At 53.4% G+C, this 24,059-nt stretch overlaps 1 protein-coding gene across 6 annotated transcripts in view; it reads right to left on the reverse strand.

The window, feature by feature from the left end:
- CDADC1 (cytidine and dCMP deaminase domain containing 1) overlaps positions 1 to 24,059 on the reverse strand; it is a 671,523-nt gene that overhangs the window by 166,594 nt on the left and 480,870 nt on the right. For 5 of the 6 annotated variants that reach the window (XM_069639921.1, XM_069639924.1, XM_069639922.1 and 2 more), the window contains one exon: positions 22,998 to 23,187. The exons of the other annotated variant lie outside the window; for it this stretch is intronic. In XM_069639921.1, the coding sequence (XP_069496022.1) occupies positions 22,998 to 23,187 (190 nt within the window). The remainder of the gene's footprint in view (positions 1 to 22,997; positions 23,188 to 24,059) is intronic. 6 annotated transcript variants of the gene reach the window in all.

Below are 24,059 nucleotides of genomic sequence, written 5' to 3' on the forward strand. Positions count from 1 at the left end.
ACAGGGGTACGCGGGAAGTTTAACACGCGATTGGCCAGGGTACGTGTATTACAGGGGTACGCGGGAAGTTTAACACGCGATTAGCCAGGGTAAGTGTATTACAGGGGTACACGTGAAGTCATACACGCGATTAGCCAGGGTACGTGTATTACAGGGGTACGCGGGAAGTTTAACACGCGATTGGCCAGGGTACGTGTATTACAGGGGTACGCGGGAAGTTTAACACGCGATTGGCCAGGGTACGTGTATCACAGGGGTACGCGGGAAGTTTAACACGCGATTAGCCAGTGTAAGTGTATTACAGGGGTACACGTGAAGTCATACACGCGATTAGCCAGGGTACGTGTATTACAGGGGTACGCGGGAAATTTAACACGCGATTGGCCAGGGTACGTGTATTACAGGGGTACGCGGGAAGTTTAACACGCGATTAGCCAGGGTAAGTGTATTACAGGGGTACACGTGAAGTCATACACGCGATTAGCCAGGGTACGTGTATTACAGGGGTACGCGGGAAGTTTAACACGCGATTAGCCAGGGTAAGTGTATTACAGGGGTACGCGGGAAGTTTAACACGCGATTAGCCAGGGTACGTGTATTACAGGGGTACGCGGGAAGTTTAACACGCGATTGGCCAGGGTACATGTATTACAGGGGTACGCGGGAAGTTTAACACGCGATTGGCCAGGGTACGTGTATTACAGGGGTACGCGTGAAGTTATACACGCGATTAGCCAGGGTACGTGTATTACAGGGGTACGCGGGAAGTTTAACACGCGATTGGCCAGGGTACGTGTATTACAGGGGTACGCGGGAAGTACAACACGCGATTGGCCAGGGTACGTGTATTACAGGGGTACGCGGGAAGTTTCACATGCGATTTGGCCAGGTACGTGTATTACAGGGGTGCGTGGGAATTATCACACGCGATTTGGCTTGGTACGTGTATTACAGGGGTGTGCGGGAATTATCACACGCAATTAGGCTGGGTGGGTCCTCACAGGTGTTCCCTGTACACCCTCCACAGCCCCTGCAGGCAGCCCACAAAACAGGGGACTACCCTGCACACCTGCTCATGTCCCCCTGCACCCCCACCCCCCAGCAGTGCAGGGGCACCCTCCACCAGGCCCCCACTCATGTCTCCCACCACCCCCACCCCCCAGCAGTGCAGGGGCAGCCTCCACCAGGCCCCCACTCATGTCTCCCACCACCCCCACCCCCCAGCAGTGCAGGGGCAGCCTCCACCAGGCCCCCACTCATGTCCCCTATCACCCCCACCCCCCCGCCACCAGGGTCACCCTCCACCAGGCCCCCACTCATGTCTCCCACCACCCCCACCCCCCAGCAGTGCAGGGGCAGCCTCCACCAGGCCCCCACTCATGTCTCCCACCACCCCCACCCCCCAGCAGTGCAGGGGCAGCCTCCACCAGGCCCCCACTCATGTCTCCCACCACCCCCACCCCCCAGCAGTGCAGGGGCAGCCTCCACCAGGCCCCCACTCATGTCTCCCACCACCCCCACCCCCCAGCAGTGCAGGGGCAGCCTCCACCAGGCCCCCACTCATGTCTCCCACCACCCCCACCCCCCAGCAGTGCAGGGGCAGCCTCCACCAGGCCCCCACTCATGTCTCCCACCACCCCCACCCCCCAGCAGTGCAGGGGCAGCCTCCACCAGGCCCCCACTCATGTCCCCTATCACCCCCACCCCCCCGCCACCAGGGTCACCCTCCACCAGGCCCCCACTCATGTCTCCCACCACCCCCACCCCCCAGCAGTGCAGGGGCAGCCTCCACCAGACCCCCACTCATGTCTCCCACCACCCCCACCCCCCAGCAGTGCAGGGGCAGCCTCCACCAGGCCCCCACTCATGTCTCCCACCACCCCCACCCCCCAGCAGTGCAGGGGCAGCCTCCACCAGGCCCCCACTCATGTCCCCTATCACCCCCACCCCCCCGCCACCAGGGTCACCCTCCACCAGGCCCCCACTCATGTCTCCCACCACCCCCACCCCCCAGCAGTGCAGGGGCAGCCTCCACCAGGCCCCCACTCATGTCCCCTATCACCCCCACCCCCCGCCACCAGGGGCACCCTCCACCAGGCCCCCACTCATGTCTCCCACCACCCCCACCCCCCAGCAGTGCAGGGGCAGCCTCCACCAGGCCCCCACTCATGTCTCCCACCACCCCCACCCCCCAGCAGTGCAGGGGCAGCCTCCACCAGGCCCCCACTCATGTCCCCTATCACCCCCACCCCCCGCCACCAGGGGCACCCTCCACCAGGCCCCCACTCATGTCTCCCACCACCCCCACCCCCCAGCAGTGCAGGGGCACCCTCCACCAGGCCCCCACTCATCTCTCCCACCACCCCCACCCCCCAGCCACCAGGGGCACCCTCCACCAGGCCCCCACTCATGTCTCCCACCACCCCCACCCCCCAGCAGTGCAGGGGCAGCCTCCACCAGGCCCCCACTCATGTCTCCCACCACCCCCACCCCCCAGCCACCAGGGTCACCCTCCACCAGGCCCCCACTCATGTCTCCCACCACCCCCACCCCCCAGCAGTGCAGGGGCAGCCTCCACCAGACCCCCACTCATGTCTCCCACCACCCCCACCCCCCAGCAGTGCAGGGGCAGCCTCCACCAGGCCCCCACTCATGTCTCCCACCACCCCCACCCCCCAGCAGTGCAGGGGCAGCCTCCACCAGGCCCCCACTCATGTCTCCCACCACCCCCACCCCCCAGCAGTGCAGGGGCAGCCTCCACCAGGCCCCCACTCATGTCCCCTATCACCCCCACCCCCCCGCCACCAGGGGCACCCTCCACCAGGCCCCCACTCATGTCTCCCACCACCCCCACCCCCCAGCCACCAGGGTCACCCTCCACCAGGCCCCCACTCATGTCTCCCACCACCCCCACCCCCCAGCAGTGCAGGGGCAGCCTCCACCAGACCCCCACTCATGTCTCCCACCACCCCCACCCCCCAGCAGTGCAGGGGCAGCCTCCACCAGGCCCCCACTCATGTCTCCCACCACCCCCACCCCCCAGCAGTGCAGGGGCAGCCTCCACCAGGCCCCCACTCATGTCTCCCACCACCCCCACCCCCCAGCAGTGCAGGGGCAGCCTCCACCAGGCCCCCACTCATGTCCCCTATCACCCCCACCCCCCCGCCACCAGGGGCACCCTCCACCAGGCCCCCACTCATGTCTCCCACCACCCCCACCCCCCAGCAGTGCAGGGGCAGCCTCCACCAGGCCCCCACTCATGTCTCCCACCACCCCCACCCCCCAGCCACCAGGGTCACCCTCCACCAGGCCCCCACTCATGTCTCCCACCACCCCCACCCCCCAGCAGTGCAGGGGCAGCCTCCACCAGACCCCCACTCATGTCTCCCACCACCCCCACCCCCCAGCCACCAGGGTCACCCTCCACCAGGTCCCCACTCATGTCTCCCACCACCTCCACCCCCCTGCCACCAGGGGCACCCTCCACCAGGCCCCCACTCATGTCTCCCACCACCCCCACCCCCCAGCAGTGCAGGGGCAGCCTCCACCAGGCCCCCACTCATGTCTCCCACCACCCCCACCCCCCAGCCACCAGGGTCACCCTCCACCAGGCCCCCACTCATGTCTCCCACCACCCCCACCCCCCTGCCACCATGTGCAGCCCCCACCAGGTCCTCACAATGTGCGTAATGGTCAGCCTCCACAGCCAAAAAGCCCTACCAAGTAACCCATTCACCCACATGGAAATGGAAATCACATGTTACACCCCCAATGTTCATGAAGCAAATGAACCCATGTCCGTCACACACATATTTTCCAAATGAATGGGAAAACACACAACATGACATGCATGAAACCAATGAGATGAAACCACACAGTGAACAATGTAAAAAAAAAATGTATTAGAAAAAAATACGAATGCTAAAGAAAGAAAACTAACTACAATGTAAATGTGAAAAAAGAAGCTGCATGTCCGCATAAAAACACAAAACTAGAAAATCAAATCCAAAAAATTTTGTCCAAAGTGAAATGTCAAAACTCTCCGTGCAACAAAGAACTATGTACAAAAATAACAAGGGTCCATCATCACAACAGAACTAAGGAAACCTCCTAAAAAACCTACCTAAATATCAACTATATACAAAAAGTGGAGCAGTGTCCGTCGACTCCAAATCATAAGAAAAAACAAAGGAAACCTAAAACTAAAGAACTATATACAAAGGCGGCGGGCAAGTCCAGCGGCTCACTCTGTGGTGTTCCGGGCCAGGGCATCATCGAACTCCTGTTCGATGTCCCGGAGGTGGTCCAGTTCCATGGCCCCGAGGGTCCGCAGGGACGACGCCGTGTCCTCCTCCAACCCCCTGCGGATTGCCTCGAGGCACTCGGCCCGCCTCAGGGCCCTCCGCATGGAGTTCTCCGCCCTGACCATTGTGAGCCGCGCCTCTTCCGCCCGCCGCCGCTCCGCACCTATGGCGTGGCCCAACCGCTGCCACACGGAAGACACTCTCTGTCCTGGGTCCTCCTGCCCTCCGGCCGATGCCTGCCCCTCCGATGTCGAAGGCCCCGAGCCTTCATGGCTCCCACCATCTTGCTGCTGCTCTGCCTCTGCCTCTGCCCGTGCACTGCCTCCTGCTGCCTGCACATCCTCCGCCGGCTGGGGTGCAGTTGTTGATGTGGCCACCCCTGCTGGACGTCCGACTCCCGACTGTGGCAGGGATGCCTCCTCCACCAGCCTGGCCGCACTGTCAGAGGCAGCTCCACAGGGCACCCAGGTGACTGATGGGTGGGAAGATGGCACAGAGGACGACTGGCGCGTAGGGGGTCCAGTTGAGGAGGGGGTCGGAACAAGCCCCATCAGACGGAGGAATCCGGTCTGGGTGACCTGTCCCAGCAGGCTGACGTGGTCAACGAGCCATTCGAGATGACGTGCAGTCTCTCCATGAAAAGACTGCAGGTCACCTCGCATGGCCCGTTGACGCAACGCCACACCAGCCAGGACAGGCTCAACCCGGACCTGGATAGCCACGTCCGCAGGCAGAGGAAGGCCAGTTGACGTCAGCTCATCCCCTGCCTGAAAACGGGTCTGGACGTAGGCATCCCTGCTGGTGCAAGATGATGCAGGGACAGGATCGGGGACAGGATTGCACACAGGCACCTCCGCGGCCGCCTGTGCTGCCTCCTGTCCCTGGTCCTGGACTGCACCACTAGCACCAGTGGGATCCCCACCTCCAGACCCCGTCTCTGGTGCTTGCGCGGCCCCCTCCTCCACCAAACCCCCCACCAACCTGGATGACTCTGTGCCATCTTCCCCTGTTGGGCCCTGTGGGGTCCCAGCTGCCCCTTCTGCTGCCGAGGAGTCCAACTGCAACCTCCGCCTCTTGGACCTCCCCCCGGCAGCTGCGGCCTGGGACGCGGCACCGGACTCCTCACTCCCCGACGAGATGACAACACGGGAGGGGAGCCGGGCCTTGCGTCTCCGGCTGGCGGTCGGATCCCCGCCGCTGTGCTCCACAACACCTTCTCCGCCCTCTTCATCAGTTGACGCTGCAGACAGGGAGAAACAAAACACAGGCATCAGGGCACTGTACAATGGACACATACACGCATGACAGTTGCACATGAGTGGCATTGGCAAACCTCAGACATGTCATCACAATCCCCAACACACATGTCATTGCAACTGGCACACATGAGCCATACCACAGCCATATCGCAACTGCCACCACCATCCCTACACATACAACAGCATCAGCAGCCAAAGGGGAGCCATACATCACATGCAACACAGGAAGTGCACCACACATGTACACACACCACCACACTTGCATGCATGTCTACACCTCTGCCAAGTGTCGCACTGTTCAGACGGGCATCCATGTCACATCTGCAAATCAGGCTTCCACATACCGCTGTCACATGCATCCATGTAGCATCACTGTTGCACCTTTGACAAATACACACACATGCACATGTACACAGTGCTCATACATGCAGCCGAAAACAACATACATGCCTGACATCACGGACATGTCTACTTACATACACATTCATCCAAACATGTGTGCACGCACAACTGCATTTGCCATGCAAGCCCACACACACAAGCACCATCCATGTCTCACACATTACAGCCCTCGCATGTGTCAGCCCCACGGCCCTGTACACCCCCACCCATACTCCACCCCATACAAACAGATGTGCAACCGGCACAATGGGGAATGATCACCACACGCCCTGCTCACAACCAGGATGCATGTACACTCACCGCTCGACTCCAGACGGCTCTGCTTCTCTAGGACCTGGACGTGGAGCGCTGGGGATATGCGTTCCAGGACCCCCATCTGTTCTTCCGACAAGTGGCCCCGGCGCCCCTTGGCATCCGCTGCCTTCAAGAGGCGCCGGGCCTTGTTCAGGGTCCTGGACCTGAAGTCCTCCCAGCGCTTCCTGACATGTTGTAAGTCCCGGACTGCCACCCCCTCCGCGTTGATGGCAGTCACGATGTCTGTCCAGATCCGAGTCCGTCCTTCCTTGTCGGCGCGGGAACTTCCAAAGAGGTCAGAGTCTCATTGCGTGTGATTGGTGGAAATGGCCGTACACCGGGATACAGGTGCGCTGACGTACTTGCGTGTGTAAGTGTCCGCGCACACCTCATATACACGTACATAGGCCAATCGCGTGTACACGCACTTTTGTCCAATTACACGCGATGAGACTCTGACGTGCAGTCTTTCCACGTGTGCTCTGTCATCACGTGCTGTGTGGGAAACACCCGTGCGGGTCACGTCACAGACGCGCTTACGCGCTGAGGGCCTTTGGTCCAATGGAATCGCGTATGCGTGCTGACGCGCTTACGCGCTAAGGGCCTTTCCTCGGTTTTCACGCTGACGTGCAGGATTTTCACGTGCCAATTCACTCCGTACCAAGCTGGCCACGCGTGAGCACACGGGAGACCATGCTCCTGCCCAGAAGGCCGATTTACTGCCCCCCAGAGCCCCGAGCACGCTCCCACCTGCTATCTGCTGCTGCCTGACTGCCTGCTGCCCACGTGCACTGCCATTTGCTGCCTGCACATCAGCCAGGGGTGCTGTTGCTGTGACCACCCCTGCTGGAACAGAAGACTCCTGACTGGAATTCCATCGCTCCACAGCCCAGCCCCAGGACCCAGTTGCCCACCCACTCCTGCCTCTGGGGTTGTCATGTCGGGGCTAACACCATCTGTGACCACTGACAACCCCCGGCCAGAGAGGCAGAGGGGCACCAGCTTCAGTGCCACCGAAGTTGGTGTCCTGGTGGAGCAAGTCCTGGGGCAGTATGATGCCCTCTTTGGAAGTTCCCGCGCCGACAAGGAAGAACGGACTCGGATCTGGACAGACATCGTGACTGCCATCAACGCGGAGGGGGTGGCAGTCCGGGACTTACAACATGTCAGGAAGCGCTGGGAGGACTTCAGGTCCAGGACCCTGAACAAGGCCCGGCGCCTCTTGAAGGCAGCGGATGCCAAGGGGCGCCGGGGCCACTTGTCGGAAGAACAGATGGGGGTCCTGGAACGCATATCCCCAGCGCTCCACGTCCAGGTCCTAGAGAAGCAGAGCCGTCTGGAGTCGAGCGGTGAGTGTACATGCATCCTGGTTGTGAGCAGGGCGTGTGGTGATCATTCCCCATTGTGCCGGTTGCACATCTGTTTGTATGGGGTGGAGTATGGGTGGGGGTGTACAGGGCCGTGGGGCTGACACATGCGAGGGCTGTAATGTGTGAGACATGGATGGTGCTTGTGTGTGTGGGCTTGCATGGCAAATGCAGTTGTGCGTGCACACATGTTTGGATGAATGTGTATGTAAGTAGACATGTCCGTGATGTCAGGCATGTATGTTGTTTTCGGCTGCATGTATGAGCACTGTGTACATGTGCATGTGTGTGTATTTGTCAAAGGTGCAACAGTGATGCTACATGGATGCATGTGACAGCGGTATGTGGAAGCCTGATTGGCAGATGTGACATGGATGCCCGTCTGAACAGTGCGACACTTGGCAGAGGTGTAGACATGCATGCAAGTGTGGTGGTGTGTGTACATGTGTGGTGCACTTCCTGTGTTGCATGTGATGTATGGCTCCCCTTTGGCTGCTGATGCTGTTGTATGTGTAGGGATGGTGGTGGCAGTTGCGATATGGCTGTGGTATGGCTCATGTGTGCCAGTTGCAATGACATGTGTGTTGGGGATTGTGATGACATGTCTGAGGTTTGCCAATGCCACTCATGTGCAACTGTCATGCGTGTATGTGTCCATTGTACAGTGCCCTGATGCCTGTGTTTTGTTTCTCCCTGTCTGCAGCGTCAACTGATGAAGAGGGCGGAGAAGGTGCTGTGGAGCACAGCGGCGGGGATCCGACCGCCAGCCGGAGACGCAAGGCCCGGCTCCCCTCCCGTGTTGTCATCTCGTCGGGGAGTGAGGAGTCCGGTGCCGCGTCCCAGGCCGCAGCTGCCGGGGGGAGGTCCAAGAGGCGGAGGTTGCAGTTGGACTCCTCGGCAGCAGAAGGGGCAGCTGGGACCCCACAGGGCCCAACAGGGGAAGATGGCACAGAGTCATCCAGGTTGGTGGGGGGTTTGGTGGAGGAGGGGGCCGCGCAAGCACCAGAGACGGGGTCTGGAGGTGGGGATCCCACTGGTGCTAGTGGTGCAGTCCAGGACCAGGGACAGGAGGCAGCACAGGCGGCCGCGGAGGTGCCTGTGTGCAATCCTGTCCCCGATCCTGTCCCTGCATCATCTTGCACCAGCAGGGATGCCTACGTCCAGACCCGTTTTCAGGCAGGGGATGAGCTGACGTCAACTGGCCTTCCTCTGCCTGCGGACGTGGCTATCCAGGTCCGGGTTGAGCCTGTCCTGGCTGGTGTGGCGTTGCGTCAACGGGCCATGCGAGGTGACCTGCAGTCTTTTCATGGAGAGACTGCACGTCATCTCGAATTGCTCGTTGACCACGTCAGCCTGCTGGGACAGGTCACCCAGGCCGGATTCCGCTGTCTGATGGGGCTTGCTCCGACCCCCTCCTCAACTGGACCCCCTACGCGCCAGTCGTCCTCTGTGCCATCTTCCCACCCATCAGTCACCTGGGTGCCCTGTGGAGCTGCCTCTGACAGTGCGGCCAGGCTGGTGGAGGAGGCATCCCTGCCACAGTCGGGAGTCGGACGTCCAGCAGGGGTGGCCACATCAACAGGTGCACCCCAGCCGGCGGAGGATGTGCAGGCAGCAGGAGGCAGTGCACGGGCAGAGGCAGAGCAGCAGCAGCAGCAAGATGGTGGGAGCCATGAAGGCTCGGGGCCTTCGACATCGGAGGGGCAGGCATCGGCCGGAGGGCAGGAGGACCCAGGACAGAGAGTGTCTTCCGTGTGGCAGCGGTTGGGCCACGCCATAGGTGCGGAGCGGCGGCGGGCGGAAGAGGCGCGGCTCACAATGGTCAGGGCGGAGAACTCTATGCGGAGGGCCCTGAGGCGGGCCGAGTGCCTCGAGGCAATCCGCAGGGGGTTGGAGGAGGACACGGCGTCGTCCCTGCGGACCCTCGGGGCCATGGAACTGGACCGCCTCCGGGACATCGAACAGGAGTTCGATGATGCCCTGGCCCGGAACACCACAGAGTGAGCCGCTGGACTTGCCCGCCGCCTATGTATATAGTTCTTTAGTTTTAGGTTTCCTTTCGTTCTTATTATTATTTTGAGTCGACGGACACTGCTCCACTTTTTGTATATAGTTGATATTTAGGTAGGTTTTTTAGGAGGTTTCCTTAGTTCAGTTGTGATGATGGACCCTTGTTCTTTTTGTACATAGTTCTTTGTTGCATGGAGAGTTTTTACATTTCACTTTGGACATAATTTTTTGGATTTGATTTTCTAGTTTTGTGTTTTTATGCGGACATGCAGCTTATTTTTTCACATTTACATTGTAGTTAGTTTTCTTTCTTTGGCATTTGTATTTTTTTCAATACATTTTTTTTTCCATTGTTCACTGTGTGGTTTCATCTCATTGGTTTCATGCATGTCATGTTGTGTGTTTTCCCATTCAATTTGAAAATATGTGTGTGACGGACATGGGTTCATTTGCTTCATGTACATTGGGGGTGTAACATGTGATTTCCATTTCCATGTGGGTGAATGGGTTACTTGGTAGGTCTTTTTGGCTGTGGAGGATGACCATTACGCACATGATTGGGGATTGTGAGGACCTGGTGGGGGCTGCACATGGTGGCAGGGGGGTGGGGGTGCAGGGGGACATGAGTGGGGCCCTGGTGGAGGGTGACCCTGGTGGCTGGGGGGTGGGGGTGGTGGGAGACATGAGTTGGACATGGGTGGGGGCCTGCTGGCAGGTGCCCCACAGTGCTGGGGGGTGGGGGTGGTGGGAGACATGAGTTGGACATGGGTGTGGGCCTACTGGCAGGTGCCCCACAGTGCTGGGGGGTGGGGGTGGTGGGGGACATGAGTTGGACATGGGTGGGGGACTGCTGGCAGGTGCCCCACAGTGCTGGGGGGTGGGGGTGGTGGGAGACATGAGTTGGACATGGGTGGGGGCCTGCTGGCAGGTGCCCCACAGTGCTGGGGGGTGGGGGTGGTGGGAGACATGAGTGGGGCCCTGGTGGAGGGTGACCCTGGTGGCTGGGGGGTGGGGGTGGTGGGAGACATGAGTTGGACATGGGTGGGGGCCTGCTGGCAGGTGCCCCACAGTGCTGGGGGGTGGGGGTGGTGGGAGACATGAGTTGGACATGGGTGGGGGCCTACTGGCAGGTGCCCCACAGTGCTGGGGGGTGGGGGTGGTGGGAGACATGAGTTGGACATGGGTGGGGGCCTGCTGGCAGGTGCCCCACAGTGCTGGGGGGTGGGGGTGGTGGGAGACATGAGTTGGACATGGGTGGGGGCCTACTGGCAGGTGCCCCACAGTGCTGGGGGGTGGGGGTGGTGGGGGACATGAGTTGGACATGGGTGGGGGACTGCTGGCAGGTGCCCCACAGTGCTGGGGGGTGGGGGTGGTGGGAGACATGAGTTGGACATGGGTGGGGGCCTGCTGGCAGGTGCCCCACAGTGCTGGGGGGTGGGGGTGGTGGGAGACATGAGTGGGGCCCTGGTGGAGGGTGACCCTGGTGGCTGGGGGGTGGGGGTGGTGGGAGACATGAATTGGACATGGGTGGGGGCCTGCTGGCAGGTGCCCCACAGTGCTGCGGGGTGGGGGTGGTGGGAGACATGAGTGGGGCCCTGGTGGAGGGTGACCCTGGTGGCTGGGGGGTGGGGGTGGTGGGGGACATGAGTTGGACATGGGTGGGGGACTGCTGGCATGTGCCCCACAGTGCTGGGGGGTGGGGGTGCAAGGGGACATGTGTTGGTGTTCAAGGAGACATGTGCCTTTGCTGGGGGGCATGCCCATGTTGGGTGGGCTGCCTGCGGGACATGACCAGGGATGCAGGGTAGTCCCCTGTGGTGTGGGCTGCCTGCAGGGGCCGTGGAGGGTGTACAGGGTACACCTGGGAGGACCCACACTGTCAAATCACATGTGGGACTCCCCGGCACCCCTGAAATACACGTACCGTGCAGACATCGCGTGTAACACTTCCCGCGCACCCCTGAAATACACGCGCCCAGGCTATTCGCGTGTAAAACTTCCCGCGCACCCCTGAAATACACGCGCCCAGGCTATTCGCGTGTAAAACTTCCCGCGCACCCCTGAAATACACGCGCCCAGGCTATTCGCGTGTAAAACTTCCCGCGCACCCCTGAAATACACGCGCCCAGGCTATTCGCGTGTGGAACTTCCCGCGCACCCCTGAAATACACGCGCCCAGGCTATTCGCGTGTGGAACTTCCCGCGTACCCCTGAAATACACGGGCCCAGGCTATTCGCGTGTGGAACTCCCCGCGCACCCCTGAAATACACGCGCCCAGGCTATTCGCGTGTGGAACTTCCCGCGCACCCCTCAAATTCACGCGCCCAGGCTATTCGCGTGTGGAACTTCCCGCGCACCCCTCAAATTCACGCGCCCAGCCTATTCGCGTGTGGAACTTCCCGCGCACCCCTGAAATACACGGGCCCAGGCTATTCGCGTGTGGAACTCCCCGCGCACCCCTGAAATACACGCGCCCAGGCTATTCGCGTGTGGAACTTCCCGCGCACCCCTCAAATTCACGCGCCCAGGCTATTCGCGTGTGGAACTTCCCGCGAACCCCTGAAATACACGCGCCCAGCCTATTCGCGTGTGGAACTTCCCGCGCACCCCTGAAATACACGCGCCCAGCCTATTCGCGTGTGGAACTTCCCGCGCACCCCTGAAATACACGCGCCCAGGCTATTCGCGTGTGGAACTTCCCGCGAACCCCTGAAATACACGCGCCCAGGCTATTCGCGTGTGGAACTTCCCGCGAACCCCTGTAATACACGTAGCCCGCTCCCCCAGGCCCGATCGCGTGAGGAACTTCCCGCGCACCCCTCAAACTCACGCGCCCAGGCTATTCGCGTGTGAAACTGCACGCGAACCCCTGAAATACACGTAGCCCGCTCCCCCAGGCCCGATCGCGTGAGGAACTTCACGCGAACCCCTGTAATACACGTAGTCCGCTCCCCCAGGCCCGATCGCGTGTGGAACTTCCCGCGCACCCCTCAAATTCACGCGCCCAGGCTATTCGCGTGTGAAACTTCACGCGAACCCCTGAAATACACGTAGCACGCTCCCCCAGGCCCGATCGCGTGAGGAACTTCACGCGAACCCCTGTAATACACGTAGCCCACTCCCCCAGGCCCGATCGCGTGTGGAACTTCACGCGAACCCCTGTAATACACGTAGCCCGCTCCCCCAGGCCCGATCGCGTGTGGAACTTCACGCGCACCCCTGTGATGCACGTACCCTGCAAATCGCGTGTGACACTTCCCGCGCACCCCGGTATACATGCACACGTATTTTTTGTCAGCGGGTGTCCGTGTTTGTGGGTACCCCTTTGCACGTCATTTTTCCTGGAGGGCCACAGTATGGGACATTCATCATGGCAGTATATAGGTGCTATTTGTTGGCGCACCTTTTGGCGCACATTTCTTACAGCCGCAGAGACGCTACCGCCTCCTTTCTTGTGGCGGTCGTGTTTGTGCCTGTGCGCTGGTTTGAGCGTGCGCTTTTTTCCCCTATTCTATTCCATGAATACGTGTTGTAGGCGAGCGTGTGGGCGTTCCGCGCACTTGTGCCCTGTACTTCCCCCGTGACGCCCACGTTTTGGCAAGTTGTTCCCCATTCCGAGTGTTACGCCCGTGTTCCGCCTACTTTTATTGCGTGCGCCGCGCTATGTGCGAATTTCGCTGTGGCCTGTGCGATTTTCGCTGTGACCTGGCGCACGCTGTTAGATGGCCTGTGCGCCAACGTGCGCCAACGTGCGCCGCGCACTTTTTTTTCGCACATCCGCTGGTTTTCTCGCGCACGGCCTTCCATGAATCGACGTGCGCTGCTTTTCGTGCGATTTTCGCACGTTCACTGCGATTTTCGCTATTCCACTGCGATTCGCACGTTTTTGCCCACTTGCGCCGCGCTAATTATTCCATGAATCGGCCTCTTAATCTGTAGTGCCCCAACTTGTCTCAATGGTCATTTTAAGATGGGAGGAAAGTCTCCTAGGTGGACCCATTGAATGGAAACAGATTTTCTATTATTGGGTCAATATTTTCAAGATGAGATTTTAGTTTAATTGGATAAACTTCAACAAACATGTAAAAATAATTAAAAAAAACATTTGGAGGTATCTTCAATTGTGTAATGTACAAGCATTAAGAAATTGGTAACCAGAGTCCAAATAAAACAATGGTAGATAAGCAGCTCGGGACTTTGAGCCTTATGAAACGTAGCATACCTTGGACTTCTGCACTTCTTCAACCAATGAGTGATGGTCCTATGGACGGATTACGAAAACTATGAAAAATATATTTCGGAAAGGAGTTAAATCAAGTTCTTTCATATGACTCTTTGTTGGAACAGCATTACAGCTCTAGAGACTAACGCTCAACTGATTTGATACAATAGCTAACATAGAACATACCAGGAGGATACAAAATAGATAAGGGGAAGATGGCACGCTCATTTGTAATGGGAGTGCCTAATGATACCCCCGTTTTGGGCTTTGCTGGGAATGGATGCATCGAGTGATCTCTAGAAAAAGTGGCATCAAGACACAGAGAAGCAACGAAGCACTGGTATGCTCAGGGAATGGTTACATATGTTATGAGTAACATCAAATTAGGGATAACAGCATTAAAAGATTTTTTTTTGAATTTTGATTAAGGTTCTTCATAGTGTATTTTGTGTGTTATTTTTGGGACCTAAAGATTCATACTGAGGAACCCCAATTGATTGTTAAATGGTCGTCTTCGCTATATTTTATACTGGCTATCAATAACTGGAGAAAGAGAACGGATACGATTGGTGGGAATGAGGGTTTCCTAATGTTCTTGAATAATTATTTTTCTTTATGTTTGGTAAATTTACAAAATAAATAAACATTGTAAAGAAAATAATTGTGGAAGGGACAGAGTAATGGGTACGGGGCACCGGCAAACCAGAATGTAAGGTAGGGCAACGAGTCATTTCAAATTGTCAAAATCTCTAGTAGAACCAGAACTATGAAAAAGAGTCCAAAAATGTTTTATTGTTCTAGGGATGAACAAAATTATACCACTGAACTTCCCATTTAGATAACTTCCAAAAGGAACACAGAGGTGGCTTTTCACATTGCATCAGATCTGCATCCAAGTCAACAAAGGGTAATTTTAAAGTGGTGCTGCAACTCCTCAACCCTGCCCCATTAGCATGGCCACAACTCCTTTGGTTGTTTTCTGTAATCAGCTGACATATTATTTATTTACAGATGTTTGCAGAAAATGTAGCCAAGATAAACAAACATTTTGGACTGGCTTGCTCAACCACATTCTTGTTTCCAATAACCTGGTCTGCTTAGCATTCACATTGACAGGAAAGTACTATTCTATCCCCCACCCCCCTCAAACTACCAATAAATCTCAGCATGTTCCTAACTGACAGTAAGTGTTTTGATTCTCCGAAAGACCCTTCTTCAGCTACAATACTGAAATGGTATCTGCTCTCTTCTCAAGTCATTTGACAAACCTTAATAATGCTTCAATTGGCACAGGTCTCCATCTATCTGCCTTGAAATAAGCCCCTTACTGAGAAAACATGTTTGAACCTCACTTATCCAGCCACCTATCAGCTAACATCAAATATGTCCTTTACAGTAAAGTTCTAGGAAAAAATGACTACTACCCTGATTTAGACGTTTATCAAGGACCGGGGACACCTGCATCTACTCCGAGTTGGGTTTGCATCAGAAAAGCAAAACAGAGTATGTTCTGGTGGCGGCTCAAATGGACAACCTAAACATTGCTATAGTTAATAATGGTGTCAGTGACATGCTTTGCTCTACCTTTCAGAGGCATCTTGACATTTGGATTGACTGCTACCGTTAGGTCGGGCTGGGGTCGTCATCCCTTTCTGAATGTCTGGATCTAGGAGATTTTCAGCACACCATTAACTTAAATATCTGTGATTCTGGAGTGAGGATCCCTTGTGGTTCCTCCTCTTTTTCTTTTTTTAAACTTTACTTATAATGGTTCACTTTCACAGCAATCTACTAAAGAGTACAACGAGGTCACAATTCAAAGTAATTGACAGTAGGTTAAACATAAAATTTCTCACAAAGGACATATGAGAGCACCCCGCCCTCTACTATCTAATGTCGCAGAGATGACAAGGAGTCAAATTGAGCAATTCTTCAATCATAGAACCTTTACAAAACATGACTTTGACCAAACACCTCCTTTCGTGTTACTTCTCCATGACTGGTTACTTCCCTTGACAGTAGCAGGGCACGCACCAGATCCCATATATCCCAGGCCTGGATGTAACAGGTTGTAGTCTGCAATATTCCTGTTTGATATCACAGCACCACGCTACGTCCTTCAACCACTTTGCCAATGAAGGAGCCACAGGACCTGACCAGAGCATTAAAATACATTGTTTTGCTAGCAACATGCTAATGGACAGCAGCTTCTCCCCTCACCCCGGTAGCCACCTAAACCAACAATAAAGAATATCTTGCCAGAATTTGCAGTTGATCACGGTCCCTATAATTTCAGTCACCTGCCGCCAGAAAGTTGCCAGGAGCGGGCAATTCCATAGGATATGCATCAAATCAGCGCGATCGTATTTGAACCTAGGGCATCATCCATCACAAGTCATATCAAATATCTTTTGTATTGCAAGTGACATGCATGCCCGATGAAGGATTTTATACTGTAGGAGTTTAAATTGAGAATTGATCGACTAGCTTTCTTGAATATGAGCACACATCTCTATCTGGAATCTCCCAAATCCTCACTAATATCCACCCCCCATTTTGACCTGCTAGTTGGCACCTCCCGGGGGGCAGAACCCAACACCATCTGATAAGTTGCGGAGACCACTCTCTTAGCATTAGCAAAGTTAACCAGGAACTAAAAAAGGGGAACTGTCTGTGGTTCTTCCGGAAATTACACTGATCAAGCATGAAATGCCTCCGGATTTCTAAAGTATTGAAATGCCAGCCCAAATGTCTCCCCCAACTTAGCTTTAATTTCCCCCAACTTAGCTTTAATTTGCTCCCACGTGACAAACTGCCCATCAGTGTAAAAAATCCAACATGTTCCATACCCCAAAGCGATACCAACCCCCTCTAATCTTGCCATCCCACGTTGGGGCCAAACACTGAGTATCCCAGACCCCGAGTTCAGGGGTGTAGGGAACAGCCACAGACAACCGTTGACACAACTTCCGCCATGCATGGACCGTACACTCCGCCCGGTCAAAAAGGCACTTAGCGTTAATTTGTCTAGAAAGCAGGGCGCTCTGCAATGAATACGGGAAATCCGACCTCCTTTCCATCCCGACAAGCGGGTATTGTTGGGAACCCGGCATTCAACACGACACAAATGATACCTGTGCCACCAGATAATACAATTCCAGATCTGGTACATTAATTCCTCCCTGTTCCATGTCCCAGTAAGCGTTTCACCTTTGATTAACCATTTATTGACTGCAGCGTCGCGATAAACTGTGCACCTGGCCACACCGGGACATTAAGAAAAAAATGCAATAATTTAGGGAGGACAATAATTTTTATAATTGCTACCTTCTCCAAAAGCGAGACTGAAAGCGACACCCACCGGTCGATCTTACCCCTCAGTGCTTCTAGATAAGCCCCATGGTTCTCTCCAAGTAGTTGAGAGCGACTCCTGCTCATGTGGATACCCAAATACTTTGTAGAAGTTTGCTCCCAACTAAACCTTTCTGCTACTGGGGGCCACAGAGTAGCCTCGTTCAGTGGGAACAGGATTGATTTAGCCCAGTTAACCTGTAGACATGATACCCCTCCAAATGCTTCTATCTCCTGTGAAAGAGGTAGAAGATTACTGCCCGGATCCTTAATGATCATCCTCATAGAGTGAGACCAGTTCCCGGGTCCCCCCCAACGCAAGCCCCCAATGTTTATGAAATGCCCTCAAAAGCACGGCTAGCGGCCCATCGCTGTTGCGAATAACAGCGGGGATAGCAGACACCTCTGCCACGTTCCCTGCCCAAGAAGTTCAAATGCTGCTGAATTTCTAACAAATAGGCCAATCTTCGCAAATACTTAACACATGCCATAAAGTATTGTGGTACTCTGATCTTCTCTAGTACCACAAACAAATAATCCAAAGCAACTGAGTCGAACGCCTTCTCCATATCAAATGGCACCCTGATTGCCTGTACAGAGGACCAATCTGTGTGAATACACCAAACAGCTGCTATAAATTAAGTGCCGTGGAGTGACCCGGAATAAAACCCACCTGGTCAACATGCACAATAGAGGGAAGAAAGGGGAGTAACCTATCAGCTAATATTTTGGAGAATATTTTCATATCCGTATTGATAAGGGATATCGGCTTGTAAGAGGCACAATTTAACTGGTCTTTATCTGGTTTCAGTATCAAGGAGATTATACCTTCTTGCATCGTAGTAGACAGAGATCCCACTTCAAGGCTCTCCTGCCATACCTGGAGTAAGTACTTCACCACATAGGGACCCAACTCCTTAAAAAAACTCAGAAGTAATCCCATCTGATCCCGGTGCTTTGGCTGTCGCGAGGTCCCAAATAGCTTTCATAATATCCTCAGCTGTTATTGGCGCACATAACACCTTGTTCGCTTGACCACCTAGCCCCTCCAACCCGGCCTCCTCAACAAAGCACCTCATAATATGCAGGTCTGCGCTATCCCGATTTGCATACAAATTTCTATTAAAAAAAAGAAAAAAAAATAATAAATCGCAAAATTCCACCAATATCAACTCAGGATCGGAAAACAGAGAGCTATCCGCCCACCTAACTACGGGTATGCCCATCTGGCCCCTGGCATTCTTCACCAGACTGGCCAAATACCTACCCGGTCTCCCTTCTTCTCTATACATGCGCGCCAACTGCAGGGTTGCTAGAAAGCGCACTTCCCTATCCAAAACCTCTCTAAAGTGATCTAGTGCAGAACGAGCACCCGCCTATGATCTATCAGAGGTACACTCCTTATTTCCAACCACCAGTGTTGTAAGTTTGTCCTCCAGTTCGCCCAGTCTTCTACGAATCACCTTGAGAACCCCACTTTCGATCGAGATGCAGCGATCCGTCAGATTTACTTTAAATGCCTCCCAGAGGGTCCCCGGCTGAGGCCACCGATCCAACATTACATGTGAAGAATGACGTAATACTCTCCTGTACTTTGCTTCAGTATACCGCATCTAATTTCGCTGGACTCTTGAAGCGCCATTGCGGGCGAGCAACCGCTAAGTTTGCCAACCAAAACTGCCACACAATAGGGGAATGGTCAGAAAACGTCCCTGGAAGCATTATGCAATACTCAGGACTGAGTACCAACGCCGGTCCTGCCAATATGTTATCTATTGGAGAACTCACATCATGGACAGAGGAATATATGAGAACCCTCTCTCATCAGGATGTAACGCTCTTCACAGATCTACCAAACCAAGACCAACCATTCCCCCCAGTATTGCTCTAGCCATCTAGGATAATGGTCTTACACTTACACTGGATCTATCTCGCCCGCTTATAGGATAACGTTTAAATCCCCAGCCACTATTAATTGTGTATGTGAATACACCATGCATTTAACCCTAAGGGCGTCATAAAATCCAGGATCATCCACATTCGGTCCATACACATCGACCAATCTACTTAGGTTATGAGACAGCATTCCCGACACTATAACAAACCACCCCCTCGGGATCCCTCTCCTGATGCAACAGCCTAACACATAGTGAATAGGAGTATGAGGTATAAAATCAAGCATCTCCCCAGGACTTTGCTAACCCATCATTCAGTTTCCCCATCAGGTGCGTTTCTTGGAGAAACAGTATCTTAGCACCATGTTGCTCACCATAAACCACATTTTTACGCATTTTTGTATGGTTGCTAAGGAGAATGCAATGTGCTTGCATCTGGATCCTAGCCATTTGTGTATTTGCATTTGTTTATTAATTGTATCGCGCACCAAACCCTGAGGTAATTGGGCGCTTGAAAAACTTAGTGGTTACATACAGAAAATGCAATACAGTCTTATCACAGTCATGTGAGAAATCAACAATGAGGGACCCTGGTTACAGGTTGGTCCGGCAGGAGATCATAAGCATAGAATCTGGTATGACAGACTAAAGATTAGCAAAACGTAAATCAGCGATGGTCAATTTACATGGTGGAGGCCTTGTAGTGGGGAGAATTATTGCTCAGCCAATTTTTTATATTGGCTTTAAAGGTGAGGAAGGCAGGTTCCTGTCTGAAGGGGATGGGAATGGAGTTCCAGCGTTTGGCCACTTGTACTGGGAAGCTAGCACCCCCGGCTGTTTTTAGAATGAATCTCGGTACCATCAGTTTGTGGGAATGAGATGATCTGGTAGTGCGTGTAGGTTGGTGTTTGCAGATTTTGTCCGCCGGGTATTTTGGGGTTGAGTTAGTGAAGCATTTATGCATGTTGGCCAAGGTGCGTAGTGTGATTCTATCACGTATGGGTAGCCAGTTGGCGTTCTGTCTATGAGAAGAAATGTGGCAGGATCTGGGAAGGCTGAGGGCTGCTCTCAGACAGTTATTCTGAAGTACCTGGAGTTTATTTAGGTTGTGTTCAGAAGAGCCCAGGAAGTGAGTGTTGCAGTAGTCGAGTTTGGATAGAGCAAGTGCTCTAGCCAGTGTTAGGCAGCTGTTTGTGGAAAGGTAAGCTTTACAGCTGTAGATCAATTTGTTGGTATAGGCTGTAGAGGATGCTATGCTGTTTGCCTGTTTTTTGAGAGAGAGAGTTGAATCGAGGTAGACCACAATGTTTTTATTTCTTTAGAGACCTTGATAATATTGCCGTCAATGACGAAGGAGGAGTATTTGGGGTTGAGTTTATTCAGGCGGGCCTGAGTCCCCACGATCATTAACTACGTCTTGTCGTCATTGAGACAAAGACTGTTGGTGGCCATCCAGGCCTCGATTCCGAGGTGGATGGTGTTTAGTAGTTTGGGATCATGGTCGTAGCAGCCAGTGAGGGGGATGAGAACTTGAGTGTCATCTGCGTAGTTAGTGTAGATGACACCAAAGTTGTCCAGGCGGTCAAAAAGTAGCTTTGTAAATATATTATAGAGAGTGGGCGACACACAGGATCCCTGTGGGACGCCACAAAGTATCGGTGTGGTGTCAGCTGAGGCTGATGGGGAGAAGACTCTGGTGGTCCTATTTGATAGGAAGGATTTAACCCATTTGGATGCATTGGTGGAGAAAGCTGCTGCTGTGTTAAGGTGTATGGTAAGGATTTGGTGGTCGACGGCAGCGGATAAGTCTAGGAGTAGGAGGATTGTTAGCTTATCATTGTCAATCGCCTCATCCATTTGGATCTTTAGATCTAGGAGAACTGTCTCGATTCCATTTATGGGTCTGAAACTTGACTGTCTAAGTCCAGGGAGTACATTCTCCTTCAGGTGCTTCTGTATTTGCAGATAAGCCACACGATCCATTCCTGCTAAAACTTCTGGGACGGTGGTGATGGGCCTGTAGTTAGTGGGGACATTTAGGTCAAGGTTGTTTTTTTTAGTAAAGGCATAACCATCACCTCATTGGTTCCGTTTACACCTCCTCCTCAGTTTAGCAAGACAAAAAATAACCTTGTGTACTCTACACAGCTATTACAAGATACATGAACGTGATTTACTTGAACACCCCAAACCATAACATTTCCGTGTCTGCTCAAACACCCTCCACGCACTTACCACCCCCCTACCTTCATTACAGAACACACCCACCCCCACTGCCCTAACCCAACCAGCAGCAATATCTCCTCCCCCCACCCTAAGCAACCACAACAAATCCCTTTCATCAGGACGCCTACCTGGGGGCACCCGTCTCAGCGACTTCGCTTGACCAACCAGCCTGAGCCACCCGTAGGGAGGAAGGGGCTACTTTAATCAGGATAAACAGCAACTAACCCATTTCTTTAAATAACCTAATTATCACAGCAGCCAACCCAGGAGCTGTACCAAATATCCCATTTCTGACAGCTTATCCTCTCTCATCCCAGTCTCATGAATCGAATATAATCGCAAACATAACTATGTACTCATCAGAAGACACTCTCATACAGTGATACACCCACATAGAACCCCACCCCCTCAGGTCTTAGGCAAGGATTCAATGTATGCAATTATTTCAGCCGGGTCTGTAAGAAAATGTGCTGTGTTTCCATGGATGACTCGCAACTTAGATGAGTACAGCATGGCGTATCACAGCCCCCTTTATGTTGGGCCACTCCCCAAAAGCACCCACGTGGCCCGGGAATTCCAATCGTATTCACAGAGCCTGGGCCCAGGTCTTCCCACGGCCTCTCCTCGCACATGGGCTGCAGTGAGGCCGCAGGGCAGGGGCTCCCGATGACCGGGCCAGCAGCCCTCGGTGCAGGTTTACCCTTCAGATCCCAAAACGCAACTGCGGGGTCACTGCTGTATACTCATCTGCAGCTGAGTAGGGCTCCCGTAGCTGGGCCAGCCCATAACAGACTTGGGCCCCCTCCTCCTCCTGATCACTATCCTCTGAGCTAAAAATGCAGCTGTCATCTTGGTCGCGAGCTCTCGAGCGCCCCCATCGTGGTTCCTCCTTAACCCCTTTCTTGTTTAACTTCTAGCTCCACCCATTTGCGTTCTTCATTGAGTGGCTTAGCTTTTCCTTCTCACTTATGCAGAAAATTACCTGATGGTAAAACGTGTAGTTAATCTGGGGTTCAATGCTTTAAGACTGCAGGTGTGTTTGACGGAGTTAGCAACTGCATAATGGAAACTGCAATTAAGGCTTGAAGGAAGGGATGGCAGTAGTCAGAGATTTGAATGAGTTTTTAGTCTCAAAAGGTAAATGACGTCACTAAATCATTTTTACTCAGATTAAGATGATAACGGAAAAACTTTTTTTTTTTTTTTTATTCAAACTCGACCTCACATGTTGGTGAGCAATGCCTTGTATCTTGACTGTGGCAATTGTCTTTTCATGGAAATGCTAGCATGCATCATAAAACATATGGAACAGTCATTTATGGTGGCTCACTACTAACAGGAACATGTGGTGAGAGCTAGGGTGGAGGTGTACATTGGCTTTCCGTGGGATTCCAATGTGTTTTCTTTCCTTGGCCTATCCCGCTTGCGCTAAAACAGTTTGGTTATTCTTAGCGACACTCATGGATGCTATCACACCTTAGGATGTAACTTTATTAAAAATGATTAATAAAGCTTTTGGAAAAAAGAGCAGTTTTCCAGCCAGTAGGTCTGCTGTCTTTAGTAATATGCTGCTTCTTCAACATTTGTCATCACAGTTTAGGGCTCTGAATCCCAAACTGAAAGCAAAACCCATCATATGTTTAAACTCCAAAGTTGAGAGACTTACGGTATATTTTCCAACGCCCTCAAGTTCGCCGTACTTCATGTAGGAAATATCTGCCTTCTTTTTGCCAACATCTACGTCGCCGGAATAGATCTGCTTGATTCCTGCGCCTTTTATCAATGGCACGCATTCATCACAGGGGCATTTTGTCACAAATATCATGGTTTTCTCCTCTGTTTTTATTTCTTGGCACCTACATGAATTAATAACATATGTTTTAGCAATAAGCCAAAATGGTGAAGTTTGCATTACAATATGTAACATGGGAACATTTCCCCCACGCACCCTTGCCCAGAACACAAACGCACTATTTTGTTTGCTCATTTGTACAGTGATTTAAAAAGTGATACCACTCGGGGGTGTGTGTAGAAAGTGGAGTGTCATCTTATTATGTTCAGCTCAAAAAGCTGTAAAGCAACGTTTTCTTTTATTGCTGTACTGCTATTAAAAAAAGTATTTAAGAAGGGGCGTTTGTCTAGTTTTAGGACTGTTTTAGAACACCAAATAGCTGGGCCTCCTTAACACCTGGAAGACTAGCTATACGAATCATGAGCTGTAACTTTTCAATATAGCCCAAAGAAAAGATGCTTGTGCTGTCCCCATGCATACTTCTTGCATGCACAGTTAGGCTCAGTCTGGAAGGCATTAATACAGATGATGTGTGGGCACTCCCAAAAGGGAGTGGCCACTGTGACCTCATCCAATTCCCTTTTACTTGGGAAAAGATCAATAAGAAGGGACACTGAGTGGTATATACAGTGTTTAACAATAAACCAGGAACAAAGCGCGCAGCCTGTTGAGATTAGTAGCAACCACCCAAGTGTCATACAAGAACAAGTATCTGTATTCTACAAGGGAAAATTCCTCCAAATGAAATGTTAGTCCCCATTCCCATAGAGTACCATAGGGCTCTAAGAGAATAGGGACTCGGAAGCGCAGGCACCATTGCTTCTGTGAATGGTCTGCCTACCGTGGCTGCTGCACCCGGCTGGGTCAGACCTGTCGGGCGCAGCAGCGCCGGCAGGCAAACTTGTACTTTACCGGTCCGGAAACAAGGGTGGCTGT

This window comes from Ambystoma mexicanum, chromosome 7q (assembly GCF_040938575.1).
Source record: "Ambystoma mexicanum isolate Mex_15411 chromosome 7q, UKY_AmexF1_1, whole genome shotgun sequence".
Classification (NCBI taxonomy): domain Eukaryota; kingdom Metazoa; phylum Chordata; class Amphibia; order Caudata; family Ambystomatidae; genus Ambystoma; species Ambystoma mexicanum.